Source organism: Oenanthe melanoleuca, chromosome 1, assembly GCF_029582105.1.
Source record: "Oenanthe melanoleuca isolate GR-GAL-2019-014 chromosome 1, OMel1.0, whole genome shotgun sequence".
Lineage (NCBI taxonomy): Eukaryota > Metazoa > Chordata > Aves > Passeriformes > Muscicapidae > Oenanthe > Oenanthe melanoleuca.
In genome coordinates, this window is record NC_079333.1 from 29,889,012 (window position 1) to 29,910,886 (window position 21,875).

Consider the following 21,875-nt stretch of genomic DNA (forward strand, 5'->3'; position numbering starts at 1 on the left):
TCATTAATTTGGAGAAAAAATGGAAGAGGAGAAAGGGTAATGTAATAGGGTGGAAAGATCAGCTTAGTGTTATGGATAGCCACAGACCTTGTATTCCACAAACTGGAACACCACACTTTTATTGTGAGGCTGGAGGAAATAAAAAGATATACACACCTTTTAAAAGTTTTATTATTTCTCAGTGGTTTAAACGTTTTACTGAACTCAAGAAACATCAACAGCCAACCAAACACTGCTGCACTTCTCTGCCCCATCACCAGTGCTCAAGAAGGGAGTAATGAAGAGCCTGCAGCACACTGGGAGGGTGCTCCACAGCACTGCAGCCCACACAGGCAGCCTGGCAGCTCCCCCACCATGGGCTGGGTGATCCCTGCAGTGCACACTGCCTGCATTGGGAAATGCTCCTGGAATGCAAGTTCAGCTCTCTCACCAGGCACACACCTGCTTCTCCTCCCACAGGAGCACAACAGAGATGGTCCTGGGAGGATACCAGAGGACACTTATCCCAACTATAGCAGGTAATACGAAGTCCTGAAGACCTCCATCAACTCCCAGATGTCATGAACATGGAGGAACACAGTTGTACTACGTAGCATTGTATGGCCCAGAGAGAAACCTTGATATTAAAATGGGCATTCCCAAAGAACCACAAGACAGCTGGCTTTGAGACAACAGTGAGCACACAGCCACAGCATTCTGCATCAGGTTATCTATTCATCATCTTCCCCTCATCTTCTCCTTCTTGACAGTTCAGTAGCTCCTGTCCTCTGCTTCACCCCACACAAAGGAATTCTTTCTGTCAATGTGATCAGGAGTAGTCAGCACAGATTCACTAAATCATGCTTGACCAACCCTATTGGCTTCTAAAATGAAACAACTACCTGGATGGATGAGGGGAACGCGGTGGATATTGTGATCCTTGACTTTAGGAAGGATTTTGACACTGTCTCTCACAACATTCTCATAGACAAACTCGGGAAGTGTGGACTGGATGAGTAGACAGCAAGGTGGAACAGCAGAACCCAAAGGGTCATAATTAGCAGCACAGGGTCTAGTTGGAGGCCTGTCACTAGCAGTGTCCCCCACAAGGTTCTATACTGAGCCAGTACGGTATAACTTATCCATCAATGACTTGGATGAAGGGGCAGATGCCTCTGCAGCAATTTCACTGCTGACAGAAAGGTGGGAGGAGTGGCCAACACCCCAGAGGGCTGTGCAGCCCTTCAGAAGGGCCTTGACACATTGGAGAGATGGGCAGAGAGAAACTTCTGAAATTCAGCAAGGGCAAATGCAGGGTGCTGCACCTGGGAATGAATAAACTCACAGAGCAGCACAGGCTGGGGGCTGGCCTGCTGGAAAGCAGCTCTGCTTCTTCCAGAGGAGAACCCAGGGGTCCTGGTGGACAATAAGCTGTGCATGAGCCAGCAGTGGCCCTTTTGCTAAAAAGACCAATGGTGTCCAGGGATCCTTAGGGAAAGCATTGCCAGCAGGGTGAGGGAGGTGATCCTGCCCCTCCACTCAACCCCGGTAAGGCCACATCTGGAGTGCTGTGTCCAGCTCTGGGCTCCTCAGTACAAGAGAGACATGGAGCTCCTGAAGCAGGTCCAGTGGAGGGTTATGGTATTAAGAGGCTGGAACATCTCTCTTAGATGGAAAGGCTGAGGCCTATTCAGCCTCGAGAAGACTGGGCTGAGAGGGGATCTCATCCACGTATGTAAGTATCTAAAGGGAGGGTGCCAAGAAGATGGATCCAGGCTCTCCTCAGTGGTGCCAAGCACTAGGACACAAGGCAAGGGGCAGAAATGGATGCATAGGAAGTTCCTCCTGATTATGAGAAAGAATTTCTTTACTGTATAGATGACTGTGCACTAGAACAGGCTGCCCAGAGAGATAGTCAAGAACTGTCTGGATGCAATCCTGTGCAATGTGCTCTAGGATGACCCTGATTGAGCATCGAAGTTGGACCAGATGACCCCACTGTTTTCCCTTCCAATCTGACCTGTTCTGTGATTCTGTAATCTAAATGTCAGCTTTGGGATAAGCTCAGAAGTGTATGTACCAAGCAGAGGGCAATAATAATTGAAGATGTCTATCAGCTAATTGTTCTTATACCAGAAAATACAGCTTGAGGTAATCCCAAACAACAAAAGTTCATGGTAAGTGCTGAAAACTCAGGAAGACCCTGAGCTACAAAGACGGGTGCAGGGAGAATATTCTGAGAAACTCTTAGAGTTTCTGCAGACTTCTGAGGCTGGCCAAGGCAAAGTGCTGACGGATTCCTGGATAAAACATAACTTCCACCTTTCATATGATAATGGGGTCGCACGCAAATCACTTTGAAGTTTACAAAGTTCTCCAACACATGCGTACAAATGTATCACAGTACAGCACTGCCATGGAGCTTCTTTCACTAAACACCATCTCACACCGGCCACAAGAATTCCCACCCACATTCCTGGTTCTTACACACTTGTCTTGAAGTAAGCCTTAAGACTTTTGGAAGTAATATCAGAAGCTTTTCCTCCAGTTCTGTACCATCCAAACTGTGTTGGAATTCAATAAAGCCACCTATTGAAAGCATACTGCTCTTCCTTGACAGAGGCACATGCTCCAACAGAATCTGTAGAACCCCTAGGATGACTGAGCTTTTCAAGGGGGCTTCAGATGCTCTGAAGCTCATCTGTGCCTGGAAGCAGTGTCCCATGTTCCTTTTTTCCATTCCATATGGCATTCTGCCATCTCTTTCAGATGGGCAGTGTTACTGGAAAGAGACTGAACTGCTTCTCTCACCAGAAGTACAGTGTTTACCTGACATCTACACTGGATCATGAGATGTGGAATCTACCTAAAACTGCATTAACAGCTTCAATATGAAAACACAGTGGGATGAGCTGACATGCCAGTTCAACACACATAAAGGTGTGAAGTCTCCCCACAGAAAAACTAACGAAATAGGAATAGTTATTAGATTATTATTTCCAAGGTAAACTTCACTTCTTAAATTAATAACTGAAAAGCATATGTAGATTGTAGCAATGTGTAGCACATTGACCTTAATATGAAATTTATCTACACTGACTGAAGTGCTGACCAGATGAGTTTATTCTGCATTAGAGACTTATTTGCCATGAAGTCCGTGCAAGAATGATCCCCTGCTACTTACCTTCTCCAGACTTTAACCCTGTTATGCTGTTTGAGGATATCAGCTCCAAGTCACTTGAGCAGCTTCAACAAATGATTTAATTTGGTGTTTAGAAACATGAAGGTAGAGCCTCCATCACAGTAAAAAAAAAAAAAATCACAGAAAAAAGCACCAAGTTCTGAAGTTCACTAGCTACGCTTTTATTTTCCAGTAGTTAGTTTGCTAAGTTAAAAATGCAGCGTTTTACTAACAGGTGGTAGGTTAATGGCTTTGAAATAAATGTTTTGGTTCCATCCCTAGATGCAGCAGGACACCACTATTATATACTTACATTCCACAAATACAGTCAGGTCAGCCTGCATTAAGGTGATAACTACTTGACTGATTCAGAACAGCAGTTAAGAATTCCTTATTCACAAAGGAAAGGGTATGAAAAGACATGAACACTCAGGCCTGCAGAGCAGATGAAAAGCATTACCTCCTGATACAGTTTTGGGGCAGTAGAAAGCTTCTAATATCGATATAGCCACACACCTAATACGAAGTTAATGAAGAAGATGCAGCAATATATAATGTGAGAATAAACTCCACCCACCCAGCATTACAAACACCACCAACACTATATGTCAGAACTTGGCCGTTTACATAAGAAGACACCACATGAATTAATACTCCTCCATTGAAACCAGGAATAAATCTTATATATAATATCAATTATTAAATTTTAAGTGAAGCAATGTTGATAGTACTTCCATATGACATTTACCACCTACTTTTTATACTAATCAAGCTACTGTGAATATTACGAGTTACTGCAACGTATCACAACTTTACCCAAGAGTCACATCAAACCCTGTAACTTCTGATCAACAGTACATAAACATGCTTGATATTAAACATTAAATACAAGAAAAATCAATCACATTAACAGAACACCTTTCACTACTCTTTTTATTTGGAACTTAAAGCTCCTTATCATTAGAGTTGCCTTTGCTTGTTATATTAAACAGCTGCAAAGTTTCAGGCATCTTTCTCCTATATATATATATACATACTCAGCAGCTTAAATCAAGGTTAATTGTTAATTTCTTCAGAGAATGCTGAAGAATCCTTGAGGTTAACATTGTATTGCTTTACAGAGGTATTGGAATGACAACTAAAAAAAAACAAACAACCTACTGAAAACGAATTATTTTAATAGCCAAATTAATTTGAAAAAAAATGTTTCAGGTGTCTAGGAGATTCAGGGAAAATACAGCATCTTATAAAATATAACTTACTACTTTGAAGCATGGTACCCCAAAGATTTTTTTTTTCAGGTCTACAATGTAGTAACAGGCATTCTCTACAATCTGTTTGCAAAGATTTTCCATAAGCTGCCTGCCATTAACCTAAGCACTCATAAAGACAGAAAAGGGGAGAAAAGATCCAGAAAAATGAACCTCCTCCCAAGCATTTGCACCTCACCATGTCTTTCTTTAAATCATTTAAACCCCAGTCAACACATGCAGAGTGGTTTTATTACGACACTCCAAACAAACATAACACATTCATGCTGTAATTAAGCAACAATCTCCCAGGCTAGGTCAGTCTGTTAGGGTGACTGCCAAGAGTCAAAGGTGATTAGGAAATTTGAGCTGCAGTGAGTATGGAAGAGTGCTTCAGACTGGAAATCCACACAAAATTCATTTGCTGTTTTCAAGACCACCTTTAGTATGGTCTTCACCAACAAGATTTTGATGCAATTTTACTGAAAGAACACACAAAGCATGTGTACTTGTGACCGTTTCAATGAAGAACACATCAAACGCCACACTGCTAAGAAAAGCATGCAAAAATCAATGAGCTAATGCAGCCTAGCACACTTTGGAAGATGCCATTCACCTCCGGGAGAGGTTCTCCCATTCACACACCAGGGAACCTGGCAAACGAGTGAGTGTTTTGCGTAGTCAAGTATAAAATTAGATTTCTGTTGTGCAAGCTAACATTCTACTAATATTTTCATTCACAAGAGACCAAGTGCTTAATTAACATTTATACCAATTCTCAAGCTATTTACTGACACAAAGGAGGTAGTGACTTGATAGCATGGTTCTTTAAACACAGCCCTAAATACAAATATAGTTTTTGCTCCTCTCTACCATATTTTTTACTACTTAAATTTGCAACTTCTCTTCTACTGCAATAATAACTCTCTCCCCCCAAAAAACCAAACAACAACAAAAAAATCCAAACAAAAACATCACAAAACACAAAGAAAAAAAACAACTAAACAAAAAAAATCCCAAGCAAACAAAAAAGCCACTACAGCGTATGTTTGTAAGAACAAGGAGAACAAGTACTCTTTCCTGTGACAATGTGTTCCAGTTTGCAGTTTTGCCTTTGGAAGCAAGCAGAGGCAAAGGGTTTGCAGTACCACAGCATAAAGCAGCATGATCTGCATAATTACCTTAGTTTATAACCTAATAGTACAACAATACGGTTGTAATGACAGCTCTCAGCCACCAGAAGTTCCAGCTAAAACCATATAATGGGTTCCTGTGGTGGACTTGGAGTTAATATTCTTCATAGGTATGGGGCTTTGTTTTGGATTTGTACTCAAAACAGTGTTGGTCATCCTAGAATGGTTTGGGTTGGAAGGGACCTTAAGAATCGTATAATTCCAACCTCCTGTCATTGGCAGGGACACATCCCACTAGACCAGCTTGCTCAGAGCCCCATCCAACCTGACCTTGAACACTTGTAGGGAATGGAGCAGCCACAGCTTCTCTGGGCAACCTGCACCTGTGAATATCAAGTTGCTTTTGTTAATGGTGAGCAGTGCTCACACAGAGCCAAATCTTCCGCTGCTCCTTACCCCGACCCCACCAGCGAGGGGGCTGGAGGTGTACAAGGAGTTGGGAGGGGACACAGGAAGGACAGCTGACCCCAAATGACCCAAGGGATAGCCAGACCATAGGGTGCCATAATCGGCAGGTAAAGCTGGGGCAAGAAGAAAGAAGACTAGAACATTGGTAACCACGGCATTTGCCTTCCCAAACCACCCTTACATGTGATGGAGCCCTGCTGTCCTGGAGACAAACACCTGCCTGCCCATGGCAAGTGGGGAATGAATTCCTTACTTTGGCTTCCCTTATAAACTGCCTGTCTTAGCCCACTGGTTTGCTCACTTTTATCCTTCCAATTCTCTCCCTCATCCCACCAGGGGACAGTGAGTGGCTGCACAGGGCTGAGTCGCCAACTGGGGTTAAACCACAGCAGTTGCTTTTTAATAAATCCTATAAAAAATAATATACTTTTGGAGGGATATCAATTAGAAAATTTTGTGAGCTAACACTGTCACCATCTTGATGGACACTCTACTCCTTCCCAAGACATCCAAGATTGTCAGAACTGCAACTCAAATCACAACATTGTACTTAAAGCAAGAAAAAGCACCCATAAAGGCAAGATAATTATTCTTCATGAAATAAAATCTTGACGCAATAACTATAGGTCATATTACTTTTTTTGAATGGTTTCAACTTTTAAACGAGCCACCAGCCAGAAAAATTAGGCTATTTTATCACAGAGTCTCTGTGAGTAGCAGACTATTTCCAGATCTACCAGCTTATTCCACTATTCAATAGCAATGGGTAAAATCAACACCATACATTCTTATTTTCCCAATCAAGTATGTTTCATACTACCCACTAAATTCCAACCTGTGTATGGTTGGTTAAAGCATCTAACATGCTACTAATACAGGTTAATCTGATATCTCAATTAGCCAGATGACCATTGAAAACTATTCATACCTGAGCACTGCTGTTCTTACTATTTGCATTGAAATTCTCATTTAACGAGAGGTAATACAGCGAAGTTCAAGTGCTGTCTATGTGATAACAAACATCTAAAAACCCTCCAAGAAATAACTGATAGCTTCCTAGCTGTCAGCATCTGCTAAGCATCCCTTCCTGTACAGAAAGGTTATACCTTGCTTTCTTAATAATGAGCAAGTACTTGTTCTAATTGTTAACAGGAAAGAAAATATTACTGTTATACAATTACTGAACAACATCCAAACTTAAGCTCCTTGTTCTCCTTGGGGCTCCTAATATAAAGGAAGTAACTTCTGCTGGCATCTCCCAAGAGTAACTCTTCAGACAAGGCAATATTGGCCATGCTTTAAAAATAAAATTAAAAAAAAAAACCACAAACAAAAAACCCACAAAAAAATCCCATGTTTTTAAACTGCTGAGCAAAAAAACAGTTTTAAAGATAATTAAGGAAATTCTCAAACTATTGATTGCAAAATTAATATGATGAAGAGTTACAAACAGGTATTATGTCACAGTTGAGATTTAAATCTTGCTCAAATTTCTAAAATTTCAGAAGAAAAACCCCAACACTTTGAGGTTCTATAACTATTTCCTTAGATTTTATTATGTCATTGTAAATAGACTGTCAAGCAATGCTGGTATCAAAAGTGAAACTAACTGTACATTACAAACTGAAATCAAAATCCTTTTGCATTCCAAGGAAAACTACATACAGTTGTAAATAACAGCTGTTCAGAAAAAAAAGAACCCCTTCAGTTTTCCATCAGTGTTTAGCAACTTTATGACTTAAAATCAACACCTGGAGTACTACTTGAAGTAAAAAAATCATGTAAAGAAATCTAATCATTGCAGGCATTTTCCCAGAAGTATAAAATACACCAGGTAACAGGTACCAGCACCACCAACCAAACCCAAGGTGGTTTTATCAAGAGAAAAGATATCCAAGATATTCACTTATCAGACAAAGCAACAAGAACTATCTGAGTTTATTTTTCACACCTCCACACTTTTTTTCTTAAGAGATGAAAATTATCTCTATAATTATATCAGCTATACCAGGCACAAGCAAAGAACCCCAGTACTTTAGACACTGCATCTGCTCCCATTTTAAAGCAGGGAAAATAACCTGTCCCTTGCCAAACAGGAAGGGTGATACAAAGAAAAGCTTAAAAAATTGTCAAGTATCAAATCAAGTAATAAACTCTGTGACAAGTAATTTCAAATCTTTTTAGAAAAGCATCATGCAGTAAATACCATCCTGTTGACAACCCCTATCATGCAATTAAAAGTCATCAGGAATTGCAGTGTTTGACATTTTTTTAAATAAAATGCACATTTTTAAAACACAAGCCACTATATCACCCTTTCAGTATAATTTTTTCTGCAGTTCACACAACTAAATTACTTCTACATATCCACTCATTTCATGCCACACAGTAAGAACATTAGTTTTCTTTGCAGACACTGCTTTAAAATGACTGTTTTCACTACAAACTCAAACTTTTAAATGTATTGGTGGCTTTTATTAATAAACAGTTTAACAAAACAACGTTTTTTCTAAATGGTTTCTCAAAACCAAGGCAGTCCTTTATATAATGTAAGAGGTACAGGAGTGGTGGGGAATTGAATCTAAATATATGTTTTCCACAAAGCTAACCCTGTTTTAAGACTTTTGTAGATTTCAGCTCTTTCATATTGACAGACAACACGAGAAGAAAGCACATTAATCATGTTTCATTCTGTCTCAGCAGTGGCTGTTGAGAATTCACAGACAGGACACCTGCGCTTAGCAAAATGCAACTTCCTTTATATGAGGAAGCACCTACATGCCGATTTAACCTCACACACACCCTTCCCCCCACCTTCCCCGCCCAGACAGGGTGGGCTTGGTGGGGAAGGAGGCGAGAGGGAGCGCGTTTTGGGGGAAAAGCAGGGGCTGTCGGACCAAAACCAGCCCCGAGCCGGGCTCCTCCAGCAGCAGGAAGTTTCCAAGGGGCCTTGCCGAGCATGCGCCATGAGCCGCACGGGCTCCCTATGTGGCAAGAGTGCAGAGGCAACAACCAAACGAATAACAGAGACAAGAGATCAAGAGCAACAAGCTCCCTCCCCTCCGTATTCCTGCGGCCGCCTCCACACAGCCCTCCTTCCTTCCCCAGGCTGCTCTCTTGGCCCGGGCCCTCCCGCATCCACCGCGGGCAGCTGGGATTAGAGAGTCTGGCAACCAAACCTGCTACTGGAGAGGGAGGGAGGGAGGAGAGGAGAGCAGCTCGAAAGCAAACAGCGGAGTGCATAACCTATCCCTCCACCTCGCACGTCTCAGGTGGCGGCGGGGGAGCAGCAGCGAGCAGCCACAGCTTGTCCCCCCCGCAACTGGAAGAGGGGATGGGGGAGGAGGAGAGGGGGAGAAAAGAGGGATGGAGGTGGCACACAATGGCTGTCTGTGTTTGTGGGGAGGAGACGGCCCACAACAGCAGCCGTGTGGGGAGGGGGGGCTCAGGGCTTCTCCGTGACCCCCATTCCTCATCCCAGATACACCGAGCTGAAGCGGGGTGGGGGGGGTCACTGGGGATCAGGACATTCCCGTGTGTTTGTATACGAGTGTGCGAGTGTCCCCTTCTTGTTTCGGGGGAGAGATAAAAACGGACAGAGATACAGGGGGGAGCGGGGGAAGAGGCTGTGAAGCGCCCCCCAAGCTGTGGGGAAGGGAGGAGGTGGAAGAGAGACCGGCTACCAGTGCCAAGCTGAACGAAAATAGTTATTTCGTCTTATCCCTGTTTTCTGCAGGAGTCCCACCCGCACAGAGCTAGGGAATGAACCCAGGGAAACGGGGGGGGAAGGGAGGGACGGAGGGGGGTCACAGGCGGCACTGAGAGGGAGGAGAGAGGAGGAGGAAGCCCCCCACCTCCTTTCCGTGCCCGCCGCGGGGGCAGGCAGCTCTCCCCCCAGTACACACACACACACAAACAGCTGCTCCCCCCCCCAAAAAAGCAGGGAGAGAGGGCTCCCCTCCCCCCGGGAATCCCAGGCCCCTCCTCTCCCTCGGCGCGCTCCACCCCCGGGGCCGGGAGGAGGCGGGGGGGGACAGCCCCGGCCCCCCCTCCGCCCCCCGGGCCCCTCCGCCGCTGCCCCGGAGCGGGCGGGCGGGAGAGCTGTCGGAGTCGCTCACCCTGGTCTCCGGGCTCCTGCGGCGGCTGTAGGACGCGCTCCAGCTCAGGGAAGGGCAGCTCGGGCAGGTCCAGCAGGGCCCCGTAGCGCTCGAGGAAGGAGCAGACAACGGCGAAGTTGGGCCAGGAGCCCGGGCAGCGCGGGCCCGCCGGGGCAGGGGGCGGCGGGGATGGGGCCGGAGGAGCCGCCGCCGCCGCCGCCATCTTGGACCTGGGGATGGAGAAGGAGCTGGGGAGGGGGAGGGAGGAGGGGGCGCTGCCGGGCCGGGCCGCCACTATCCCAGAATGCACCGGGGGTACGATGAAGGCAGGGGAGGGCAGGGGGCGGCGGCCAGAGCGGCGCGAGCCGGCTCCCCTCCGCCGCGCGCGGCGAGGGGGAATGAAAACAAGGCGGGGCAGGGGCGGGGATCGGCCGACGGCCCGGCCAATCGGAACGGGCAGAGGGCGGGGCCGGCGGAGAGCGCTACCCAATGAGAGAGCGGCGGCGCGGAGGCCCCGCCCCCTCCCCGCGGGGCCGGGCGGAGGCGGAGCCTGGCGGGGCCGTGGGGTCGCGCGCGCGGGGCGGTGAGTGCGGCGCGTGACGGACCCTCGGCGTGAGGGGAGCGGGCGGGAGGGCGCGGCCGGCGCCCCTTGTCACGCCAGGCCGTGTCTGGGGGTTCTGAACTGCTCCTTCCCTTCCCAGCTCCCTCCTCCGCCCCTCCGCGGTGCTTCTCGGTTCTCTGCCCTTGTCTCCTTGCTTCTCTCCGCTGCAGTCACCAAGTGCTGTTCCCCCTCTTCTCTTACCCACCGGATCCCCGTCACCTCCCCGCTTAACTGCCGTCACAAGGCTCCCCAGCGAAATGGAATTGCCGAATTCCCAAAGTATGTTTTCCTCCTTCGTGAACTTGACACCTTCCCCCTCCCTACACAGTTGATCAAACTCCTCCCGTCCTTTCCATTTGCCTTGCTGCTGTCAGTTTTTAATCCTGACCTTCCTCTGGCTGCTGGATCCCCTGGAATGGGAAGTCGCCTGCCTCCTGACCCTGCCCCCAGGGCAGCGCTGGAGAACCACACTGTGTTCTGACACCTTGCAGGAATTTGTTCTGCCCAAAACTCCACGTACCATATATTTCCCCTTATATCCTCTTCAGTCTCAGGCTGCCCCTTTGGATTTTACAAAACGTCCTTTCCTTCTGCAGCGTCTCAATAAAATATTGTCTGGCGCACTGTTTTCCTTCACCTCTTTTATTCCATTTGTTGCTGGTTACCTCCGCAGAAGAAAGGTGTGCAGGCAATCTTAAAGTCCACCTGCTTGCCCAACTGCAATTCAATCTCAGCTTTCTTCCGCTTCCTTCTCAGCTACTTTTGTCTTCTGCCAACCTTACCCACCACTTCATTTCTCTCTTTCAGTATAGTCTCCTGGCATAAATGTGCATTTTGACTCCTTTTAAGTTCTGCTTCCTTTATTTCTGATGTTTTTAAACTCTCATGGCTTTGCTTGTCGAGTCCTGAGCCATTTCTGCTCCTCCTCACTTTGTGTTTGGACTACAGTGGTTTGCAGAAATTGCTATTTTAGGTTGTACTTGCAAGTTATTTAATTCAAGGTCTCTTTTGATCTTAAGTGTTACTGTATATTTTGATACTTTACATTTCTCACACTGAATAATTAAAAGAAGAAATTGTTAAAGAACTGTTTTCCTGCTCTTCAGTGATTGGACCACACTCTACATTAAAGGATGCCCAAAGCTTCTGTCAATGAGTCCATTCTTACTCTAAGATATTAATATTTATTCAAGTGGCCTGACCTTACTGTTCATCTCTGGCAGTATTATGGGAAATAGCTTTAGATGATAAATTTTTATTTGTGCCTTGTAAGTTTTGTTGCTATTTACTTATTTTTATGCTGTTTGGAAAAGATAGCATGGAATTCTTTTTCTTCCATTTGCAGTTTGTGCCTGTTTGATTGCACAGTTCCAGCCTTGTGATACTGTTTGGATTGGGGAAGGTGATATTCCATCATTTAATTGTTCATTCACCTCTGTCTAACCTCGAGGTCTAATTCTACTACTTCATTTGAAAAGTAGCACAGGCAAAAATTATTTTTGTTCTTCAGAGCCAGGTTCTGGGTGCTTTATTCAACCTTTACTCTTTGATTTCATTCTGTTGGGACTACTGCTGTTTATTTCTTCAGCTAGAATCTCCCTTCAGGCAGACCTTTAGAAAAATAATCTTAAAATTTTTTGTTTGAATCCATTGCATTGTGGCTATGCAATGAGAGAATCTAGAATATGTGGATCCAAGCAAATTTTAATCCCCTCTTGTTGCTTGCCTTGCTTCCTGTTTGACAGGACACGTGCCACTAACTTCCCACAGGAGTGAGAAGGAAAAGAATTGCCCCACTATCCTGGTGTGAGAAGCACCTCTGGTGAACTCAGTCCTGTGCTGAATCCAAAGTAATGCATTTTTTCCCCTATACAGTGTTTTAGGTGGGATACTGACATCTGCTTCTGGCAATCCAAGGAGAGCACATCCTGTCTGGCAGTGCTGCATCTTTTGTAGCATGTGCAAGACAGGAAGGGAGGCTTCCAGGAGGACTGGAAGCATGGTCATCCAAAGATTTATCTTTTGCAAGGGCAGTGCCTTTAATCTGTGCTGCCGGGGTTCATATAATGAATTTAAACTATCCAATTCCTGGTGAATGTAAACAATTAAAAATTGAAGGATGAAAATCTGTGTATCTGGAAGGATCTGCCACAGAGATTTTCTGGATTGGACGGAGGTGGACCTCTTGTTACTGCAGAAACATCCAGTTTTCTTCAAAATGTGGATTTCAGACCATGTGAATTGGAAAGGCAGAAAGGTGACTCTGTCCTGGAGACATGTCAGTGGGCTGCCATGTTAGTCCAGAGCATTTCCAGGGTATGACCACCTTGAGATTTCTCTCTTTCCATTCACTGCCAGGATCACCAATCAGCCTGCAGTTCCTGAGGGACTGTGAGGAGGTGAAAGCTTTAGTGGGGAGCTGACACGGTGCCTTGTGAGGCAGAGCCCCTGCCCTGCTGGTGCCCAGCAGTGATTGTGGAAGCAGATCCCAACATCACTGCGGCACACATCAGAAAGCAGTTGGGCTACTGCAGTGCTGATAAGGCTCTGTCAAGTTCTAGACAACAGACATCAAAGGGAGATGTGTACCAGTGGTTGGCTGCCAAAGGAAAAAGGGAGAAAATAAGCAGAGACTTAGAAAACGTGACTGAAGGGATGTTGATTTAATTGAAATGAAATAAAAGAAAAATACTGAGTGAAGTCCTCAAGAAAACAAACAAAAAAAAAAAAGGTGAAAAGGAGAAAGATTAAGGTATTCTACTTGTCCCCAAAAGAGAGGATTAGAAATAATGGACTAAAGTTCAAACAATGAAGATGGAGGTCAAACAATTAGACAAGTTCTTATTTAGATGTATAATTATCCTGGGAGGTTGGTCTCTGTCAGCAGTGTCTGGGAGAAGGCTCAACTCCTTTACATCCCTGAAAGTCTTGTTTTCTATAGCAGTGACTGTTCATGACTTTACTGTTGGGTTTGTTTGGCATTTCCTTTTAACCTCATTTATTACCACTTTAATGGTAAAAGAAGAAAGTAGCCAAAGAAATAGCGCAGATTTCTGATATTTTAGGAAATTTTTATCATCCTCATTGTTCATTTTAGGGAGAAGATTAAAACCCAGATGTGAGAGGATATTCTGGGACCTGATCCCTGTTGATAGTTTTAAAAGTTGAACATCCAATACTTGAACAGATTTAGTAAAATTATTTGCACAAAATCCCCAAGAGGACTGGTAATTCAACAGATCTGCTGATCCTCAGTTCAAGTCTGTTGTCACAAAACCACGTGGATAAAGTCTGTAATAGCATTTCCTTCCTAGCTCCTTGGGGCGAGGACAGAATTTTCTATTTTTATTAACATGCTGCATATGTTGGCCTGATGTTAAGTATTAAATATCCTTTTTCCAGACTTCGGTTCAACTTTGTGATGTCTTCCCCTGAAATTGCTTCCCTTTCTTGGGGTCAGATGAAGGTGAAAGGCTGCTCTACAACATATAAGGACTGCAAAGTATGGCCGGGAGGAAGCCGGGCTTGGGATTGGAGAGAAACCGGGACTAATGTAAGTTTGCTGTTTACTACCCTGCATTTAAAACAGGACTCTGAGAATGGCCCAGACAGCAGTGTTAGAGGTCCAGCCAGAGATTCAGTGAGCTGCCTTTTTCTTTCAGCTAGCCATTAGATTTTCCTGGGAAGAACTGAGTGTATGTTTCGGAGGTGACTTGGTGGAGGGGTCAGAGGGCTGCAGTCCCACAATGTCCTACACAAAACAGGATGTAGCAATTGTTGCCATGAGTTCTGACAGCCACCCTGACCAGACAACTCTCACACACCTTAGAGCTCTCAAACAATATTCCTCATCTGCTTAAGAGTGCAAGTGCCATAAGATGCTAGTAACAACCTCTCTTCAGACTGTCTAAACAAAAGCTGTCTTGAGTGAGATAGGAAGAGAAATTATGAAAAGTAAAAAAAAAAAAAAAATAGACAGTAACTGACCTTGCATGTTTGGAAGACAACATTGCATGTGGTTTAGTTTATATCCTTTTCCTTGGGGTCCCTCATACATATTTCAGAGGAAAAATATACTGATACAATGTCTCATGCAATGTTTTCTCTGTGAAAAGCTCATGGTCTGGCTAATCACACAGTAACTTCTCTTGATAGCCATATACTAAATGCTTGCCCTTGTAATTTTGAAGTTTATCTGTAAATGCAATCAGAATTGGATGAAAGTACATGGAGCAGTATTAATGTTTCAAATTTAGAAGCAGTATAGCATATATTACATTAGGAACTTGTTGTTGATAATTCTCCCCATATTAGGACTTGCACTGGGATAGATAATTGGCTAGGAAAAAAAAACGTTCCACGCTTTCAAAGCAAAAGTTAAAGCACAAAATAACGTTCTGCAAAATAAAAATGACCAGGCCGAGCACCTGCAGCTGTACCCACTCAGAGGATGCAGCTCTCTTGGACTCATTTTGACACAGCTGAAATGCAAAGCATTTGGGTTTGCAACTTCATTTGTGGTCTTTGGGAGAATAGAATTTTTTTAACCTGTCTGAGTTCAGTTTATGCAGAATATATAACACCAAGAGAAGGGTGCTGCTGTCTTGCAAAGATGTCTGCACCTGGCAGAGAAAAAGGTAGCCCTGTACATAACCTTTTAAAATGTATTTCATTTATGGCCAAGTTATAAAAAAATAAGTTTTCACTGGCTGTACAAAGGGCTGGATTTTGTGGTGAGAGTTGCTGTCTACTTGTTTGACAATATCATTTTTGTGGTTTCTATGCATGTGGCTGAAGAAGCAGAACAGGTAGACAGCAGAAAAGGTCCCAGCTGGTTCCCACCTCAATCACATTTTTATATTTATTCCAGCCAGTGGAAAACTTTGGTTTCAAATTATAGGCACTTATTAACAGTTAGGAGACTGTCTTTTCTTTTGAAAGTTTCTAGCGAGGAATATCTTCTTGTCACAAGTAAAACGTTTAAACCCATAAGTCTTTAGAGGACTTGAAAAACTAGTCAATGTTAAATTAAAATTGGAGGAGAAAAAGAATAGTTGGGTTCTCTGGAGAGTTAAGTTTTCTGGCATCCTTTTTATTTAATCAGGAAGTAAAAAATAGGTATCTATAGAAAGGCATTTTGTAAGTTGCTTGTAAAGCTCCTGCTTTAGGTCAGTTCTATCCTTGCAGCTGCTGAGGAGTGAGGTGATTTTCTTTTAAAATAGATAGCAAACAACAAATATTAATAATAGAACTAGGCTTTTTCTAGACTGCATTCCTAATGTTGAGAAGAACTGTCAAAAATTTAATTTTGTCAGCACTAGAAACAGTAGGATTCAACAGCTGCATTTTCTGTCCATTTTTTAAATGATGAGCTACAGTTTGCCTTCTTTCCTTAAGCATGTTTTTCCTGGAGGTAGCTGGAACTGAAGTGTGGAAAATGAGCAGTGCTGGTCATGTCCTATGCTCTAGTTGGGAATAAATTGCTTCCTTTCCTCCTCTGTCACACTGCTGTCTAGTGGAGCATTCTTTCATCAGGAAAATTGTATAACTGGCCCTGCAAGGTTCTGTAACTGAGCACTAACAGTTATTGTGGCCTTAACCCTTGGGGATGAATGGCACCCTCTCTCCCTGGCTGGCTGCATTTCAGTGCTTTCTGCTAATGGTGGAAGAAAAGAAGTAGGTATTGCTGAAATGAGGGCCAGAGAACAGAACTGGCCAGAAAATCTGCTGTCAAATCAACAATGATACAGTTATTTCATCATGTTACATGTTTCCTGTAGTAACACAAGTTTCTTACTAGCATCAAAGCATCTTATGTAACCAAAGAAAATCCTTTTGTTCTATGGCTTTAATGTCTCGGGAGTGCTTCTCACATGGCAGCAAACCTTCCCCAGAATTCTAATTATTGTAATTGCAATAAAACATACCAATTCTTGTTGTCTACATTTTGAGTCTACTTTAAAATCCCCAAAGGAAAAGCATTGCCTCTTCTGTCATAAACAAGTACTTGGAGTGATTTGGTCTGAGTAAGCTCTGCCTATTCAAGTGTCTTCTGCATTCCAGGTGTGGATATGGAATGTAAATGGACTAAGGGTAGCACAGCCTTTGGTCCTGGCAGCCCAAAGGGCCAGACATGTACTGGAGTGTGTCAAGCACAGCACAGCCAAGGGAGGTGCTTGTCCCACTCTGCTCTGCACTGGAGCAGCCCAACCTCGAGTTCTGTGTGCAGTTTTGGGCACCTCAATTTATGGAGGACATCAGGCTAGACTGTGTTCCAAGGGATGATGAAAATGCTGGAAGGCCTTGAGGGCAAGGCTTATGAGGAGCAGCTGAGCTAATTTGGCTTGTTCATCTTGGAGAAGAGAGGCTGAGGGGTGACCTCATCACAGACTCCACTTTCCAGAGGTGAGGCAGTGCAGGGAAGGTGCTGATCTCCTCTCTGGTGACTAGCAGTACGACCCAGGGAAATGCAGTCAAGCTGCAAGAGGATGTTCACATGAGGTATTATTAAGGAAAGGCTTCTCACCCAGAGGGTGTTTGGGCTCTGGAACAGGCTCTCCAGGGAAGTGGTCACAGCACAAGCTTGTCAGAGTTCCAGGAGCATCTGGGTGATGCTCTTTAGTCGTGGTTTAGCTTAAGATAGTCCTGTGAATGATTCTCACGGATCCCTTCCAACCTGAGGTGTTCTATGATTCTGTGAACTCAGAGAATCATAAAGGTGAATCACCTCTGTTACTGAAATTTCAGACGTCACCCATGTTAAAGACTTTCTTGTGGAATGAGTTTAATTCACTCATTGCAAGTGGCACTCTACCACGGAAGGCTTTTTTCACCTGCAACTTTAGGAGCTCATGTGTTTGTTTCAGCTTGAAAAGTCTTACTTGCTCCATTCTCTATGAGTCCATCATGGCATTACCTACTTCAAGTGAGAAACTCAGACCTCTAGAAAACTTCAGAATTCTATTTAAAAAAAAAAAGCTGGTCAGAGGGGACATGACAAATAATATTTATGTTTTAAAAATAAAAATGCACACCAAAGAGGGGCCAAATTACAGAAACTGAATCCAGGAGGAGAATGAGTGTAACAATGTTTTATACTAACATTATAAGTGTGTTTATGTATTCATATATTTAAAGCATAATAGGAGTAAAGGGGTGTCCTTTTTAAAACCTCTGTTAATGTGCTGTGAAAGTTCCTTCTTTCGTTGAGGAGTTTGGTTTCAAATATTCTTTTCTCAGAATAAAGAATAGTGCAGAAATGGAAGCTGTTAACTGAAATGAAGCTGTCCAATATATTTCAGTCCTCCTTTGTGAGATTTGCAAAATAAACAAGAAAATTATTTAATTATTTTAATTATCTGAGGAGTTATTTTATTTATTTTAGTATTTGAAGTGAGTAAACTTTGGCTTGCAACAATCTTTCTTACAAGTAGACTTTGTTATTTTGAAATTAAACAGCAGTATTGTTGCAATTTATTGATTTCACTTTAACTGTTAATATTTTAAAAATGCCAGAAGTTGGACATAAATGTTTTAGAAATGTGTAATGCATCTTTTTGGTTTGACTGTTTAATAAGGAATTATAATATTGCCATCAATCAATTAATTATCATCCTTCATCTACCTATTAAACACCCTTTTCAGTTTCTAATGTTATCTACTGTATGTATGCACAGAAGAGGGTTGTGTTACATTTTGGTTCTGCTAATTCACCCTGCTGCTCTGTGTTCAGGACACACAGACACAGCTTTCCAGGCTGATGTTGTCAGTACACAGACTATTATTTTCCTTCCCTGACACTTAGCATTCTCCAGGAGTGCAGCCAGCTGACCTTGAAGAAGTCGTCAAGAAGGGTGTTAAAACTGTGGTGATTGGTCGTGGCATGAGTGAGGCTTTGCAGGTAGGTTTTTGTTCTGTGACAAGAGAACTGTTTGTTTTCCCTCTCCCTCTGATTAGGAGGGAAAAAAAATAAATCGATGATGCTTCACTGAGAGGAAAAAAATTGAGGATCAGTGTGCATGAGCTCCTGTCAGGGGTCCCTCAGATCCTGAAAGAAACATCATTTGAGCTCCTCTGTATTTGTGTCAATGTCAAGCAGTAAACAGGTTTATGTTCTGATACAGGAGCAACTGAAACAAGCAGAATTTTTGAGAATGCCATTAGTCCCCTCCTCTTGCAATAGCTTATAACTGGCTCTCTAGCCTGCTGTAAATACTTAGGTAATTAGGCATTCTTGTCACAATTGTTGCCAGGGTGTGTCATTTCAGCAGATAAACTACCTACAGAAAGCTCAGATCAGAAGTGCTGAGCTTTATTTGGTGAGAAGCAAGTCTTTAGCTTTCTGGTGTGATGATAACACCTTCTTTCGATTAAATTCCTTTAGTTCCAATTCCATTTATTTTTGCAAGGGAGGACTGCATTTTAAAGTGTGCTAAGGAGATAGGGGAGGTGTGTGCATGAAAGTAGCTTTATTGAAGAGAAAAAAAATTAAATCAATCTTAGAGCTATCTGAGCATTATCGTTTTGGCTACTGGCAGTTACTTAAGTCATGTTTAACAAATGGCATCAGTACCTCGTTTTCTCTTACAGTTTAAGGGAAAAGAATCTGACACTTGCTTTTGTGATTTCCCTTTCCCTCTGAGGTTCCAGCATCCACTGTGGACTATCTGAAGAAGAACGGGATCGACGTGCTGGTGCTGCAAACGGAGAAGGCTGTGGCTGAGTACAATGCCCTGGCTGCTCAGGGTGTCAAAGTGGGCGGCGTCTTCCACTCCACCTGCTGAAGCGCAGCTCATTCTGCCTTCCCGGCCCGCAGCCAAATCACACACCTCTGCTGAATCTAATTGCACTCTGCTGAGTGTGAACTTACCTGCCAAGGCATATGTGCACTGACAATCGAAAATGCAAAGACAATTTAGTAGTTCAGGATTTAAACAAATTGAGGGCTCACAAAGATCGGGGCTGTTAATGTAATTAAATTGTTTAATTACAGAATCATTTCCATGTATTGTTGAGATTGACCTAATTTTCTTCTGAAGATTGTCCATAGTCTTGTTATTTAACTTTTCTTCACAACCTGTTGACTAAATCAGGAGATTGTGTTTAGAATACTTTTATTAGAAAAAGGCCCCAAATTACATTACTGGCTACTGGAATGCAGCCATTAAACACCTGATGAGCACAATTAAATAGTAGATATGAAGAGGTGGTAAAGAAGCACTTTACCACCACTGGATAAATATGATAAAAATATAATAAATTTAAAAGCAAACCCAGAACATACAACTTTACCTTCTGCAGGTGATCTCAGTCAGGATATTTGCCAATTTAAAATTTTAATTGCACATTTAAATTTTTAATTGAGCCTGAAAAAGGGGAAAAATGTCAACAGGGTATAAGCATAAAACCTGTGCCTTGAAGAATTTTCTTATTAATTGCCAGTTGTGAGGATTGACTTGTCTAATACATATCGATTCAGAAGTTCCTACATGCTTAAAATCATCAGAAAGGCGTGTTACAAAACTAGAGTTTACAGCATAAAACATGGATCTTTATGAAATCAGTCTGAATTGCTACTAGCAAGGCACTGCTGGCAAGCTGGGGATGCATGTGAGAATTGTTACTGGTCATCATTATCTGATGATTTAAGTGTTGTGCCAACAAACATTATTACACTGAAGATTTAAACAATTCTCTTGACTGCGATTCTTGGTGGGCTTCTATCAATATTGCCAGTTACAAGTTACCTACTGTATGTTTTTTTTCCCACCAGGCTCACCATTTCTTGTTCTGTGCATATTAATTCTGTGTGTATTAATGAAAGTACCAAGATGAAGCTGTAAAAGCCCTGAGGCACTTGGAGCTATTCAAGCAGTAGTGGAGAGGCTAAGATTGATAGGAGAGCACAGTAACTTTTCCAAGATGCACAAAATACTATGTTCTTTTTCTGCTATTTGCTCTAGTAATCATTTAGAACCTTTTATCTGATAAAATACTAAGTGATGTAAAATCAAAGGGAAAGTGAAAGTTTTATCTTGCAGTCTCCTAATTACAGCAATGTTTTCTGTTTGTGTAGCTACATTTGAGGCAAAATCTTACATAACCCAGCAGGAACTGCCTTTCCAGCTGCATCTGTGTTGTCTGATGCAGCAGCTGGTATAATGCTCATTGTAGCTGCTGTGACATTTTTCTGCATAACTTGCCTGGTGTGAAGGAGAAGGTGAACTACTGACCCAGAAGACTGTGGTCATCCCAAGGGAATGCCAGCAGAATGAGTTCCTACCAGCCCACAGAGTGAGGAGATTTCTTGTGCTAAATGTTATCTGACAGTGAAGGTGGTTTGACTCTTGATCGTGGTCATGTATTTGTGTTATGTTATGAGCTTCTGGGCCTGAAGGCAGCCTCAAATGGGAAAAGGCTTTGTAATGCTTTGGCTCAGAGGACACTGCAGTACTTAAAAAAATGGAACCATGCGCATTACACTGTTAGAAGTTGAGCAAGCACCTTATCTTTCTCCTCCAGGTTTGTTTTTAAATTTTTTCTTTGTAACATATGTTTATGTTAATGGGGCACATTAATGGTGATGCCACATTCCCCAAAACTGCCTAGCTCAGGTCCTGCCTTGAGACAAATACTGTGGGCTTCTCACAGTGCTGCTGCCACACGATCTGTCGGGGAGCAGAGCCTGTTTTGCTCTGCCAGGTGACTGAGGTGTACCCTACCCAGCTTTGTGCTGCAGCCTCTTAATTCTTCCCTTCATTTGGCAACCAGTAGGATGCAGAAGATTCCACTTCCAAAACAGGGAGCTGCAGTGTGCAAAGAAATGGATATATTTTTTTAAAGGTAAACTGCTAAGTTTCACCAGTACAAAATTTTGGTGTCAACAAGGAGATAATTTGCTGCAAGCCTTTTCCATCCATGTCTTCTCCTGCTGCTCTCGTCACAGCTTCCTGAGTCAGCACTGTCAGTTCCCACAACAGCGTCTGTTCCACTTGGGCTGCTCCAGTCACTGAAAGCCCGATTTCCTTCTTGGTGCCTGAAATTGCTTTGCTAGATGGTGAAAGCAGCTGGGATTGATTCATCAAAAAATTCCAGCAGAACTCAAACTGGTATCTTTGTTAAATTGCTGCTTTCAGCTAGAGCCATAAATAATTTGTTAAAATTACG

At 43.2% G+C, this 21,875-nt stretch overlaps 2 protein-coding genes across 3 annotated transcripts in view; one reads left to right on the forward strand and one right to left on the reverse strand.

The window, feature by feature from the left end:
- RSF1 (remodeling and spacing factor 1) overlaps positions 1-10,507 on the reverse strand; it is a 64,123-nt gene extending 53,616 nt beyond the window's left edge. The window contains exon 1 of the mRNA XM_056481947.1: positions 10,130-10,507. Within this exon, the coding sequence (XP_056337922.1) occupies positions 10,130-10,331 (202 nt within the window). The 5' untranslated portion in view covers positions 10,332-10,507. The remainder of the gene's footprint in view (positions 1-10,129) is intronic.
- Positions 10,508-10,626: 119 nt separating this feature from the next.
- On the forward strand, positions 10,627-20,400 carry AAMDC (adipogenesis associated Mth938 domain containing). 2 transcript variants are annotated; one of them, XM_056481970.1, is made up of 4 exons: positions 10,627-10,691; positions 14,112-14,262; positions 18,514-18,609; positions 19,352-20,400. In XM_056481970.1, exons 2-4 carry the CDS (start codon positions 14,131-14,133, stop codon positions 19,490-19,492), a joined length of 369 nt encoding a protein of 122 aa, XP_056337945.1. In that variant the 5' UTR covers positions 10,627-10,691; positions 14,112-14,130; the 3' UTR covers positions 19,493-20,400. The 2 variants fall into 2 exon arrangements, with proteins under 2 accessions (XP_056337945.1, XP_056337936.1); XM_056481961.1 differs by lacking the exon at positions 10,627-10,691 and adding an exon at positions 10,707-10,988.
- Positions 20,401-21,875: the final 1,475 nt, after the last annotated feature.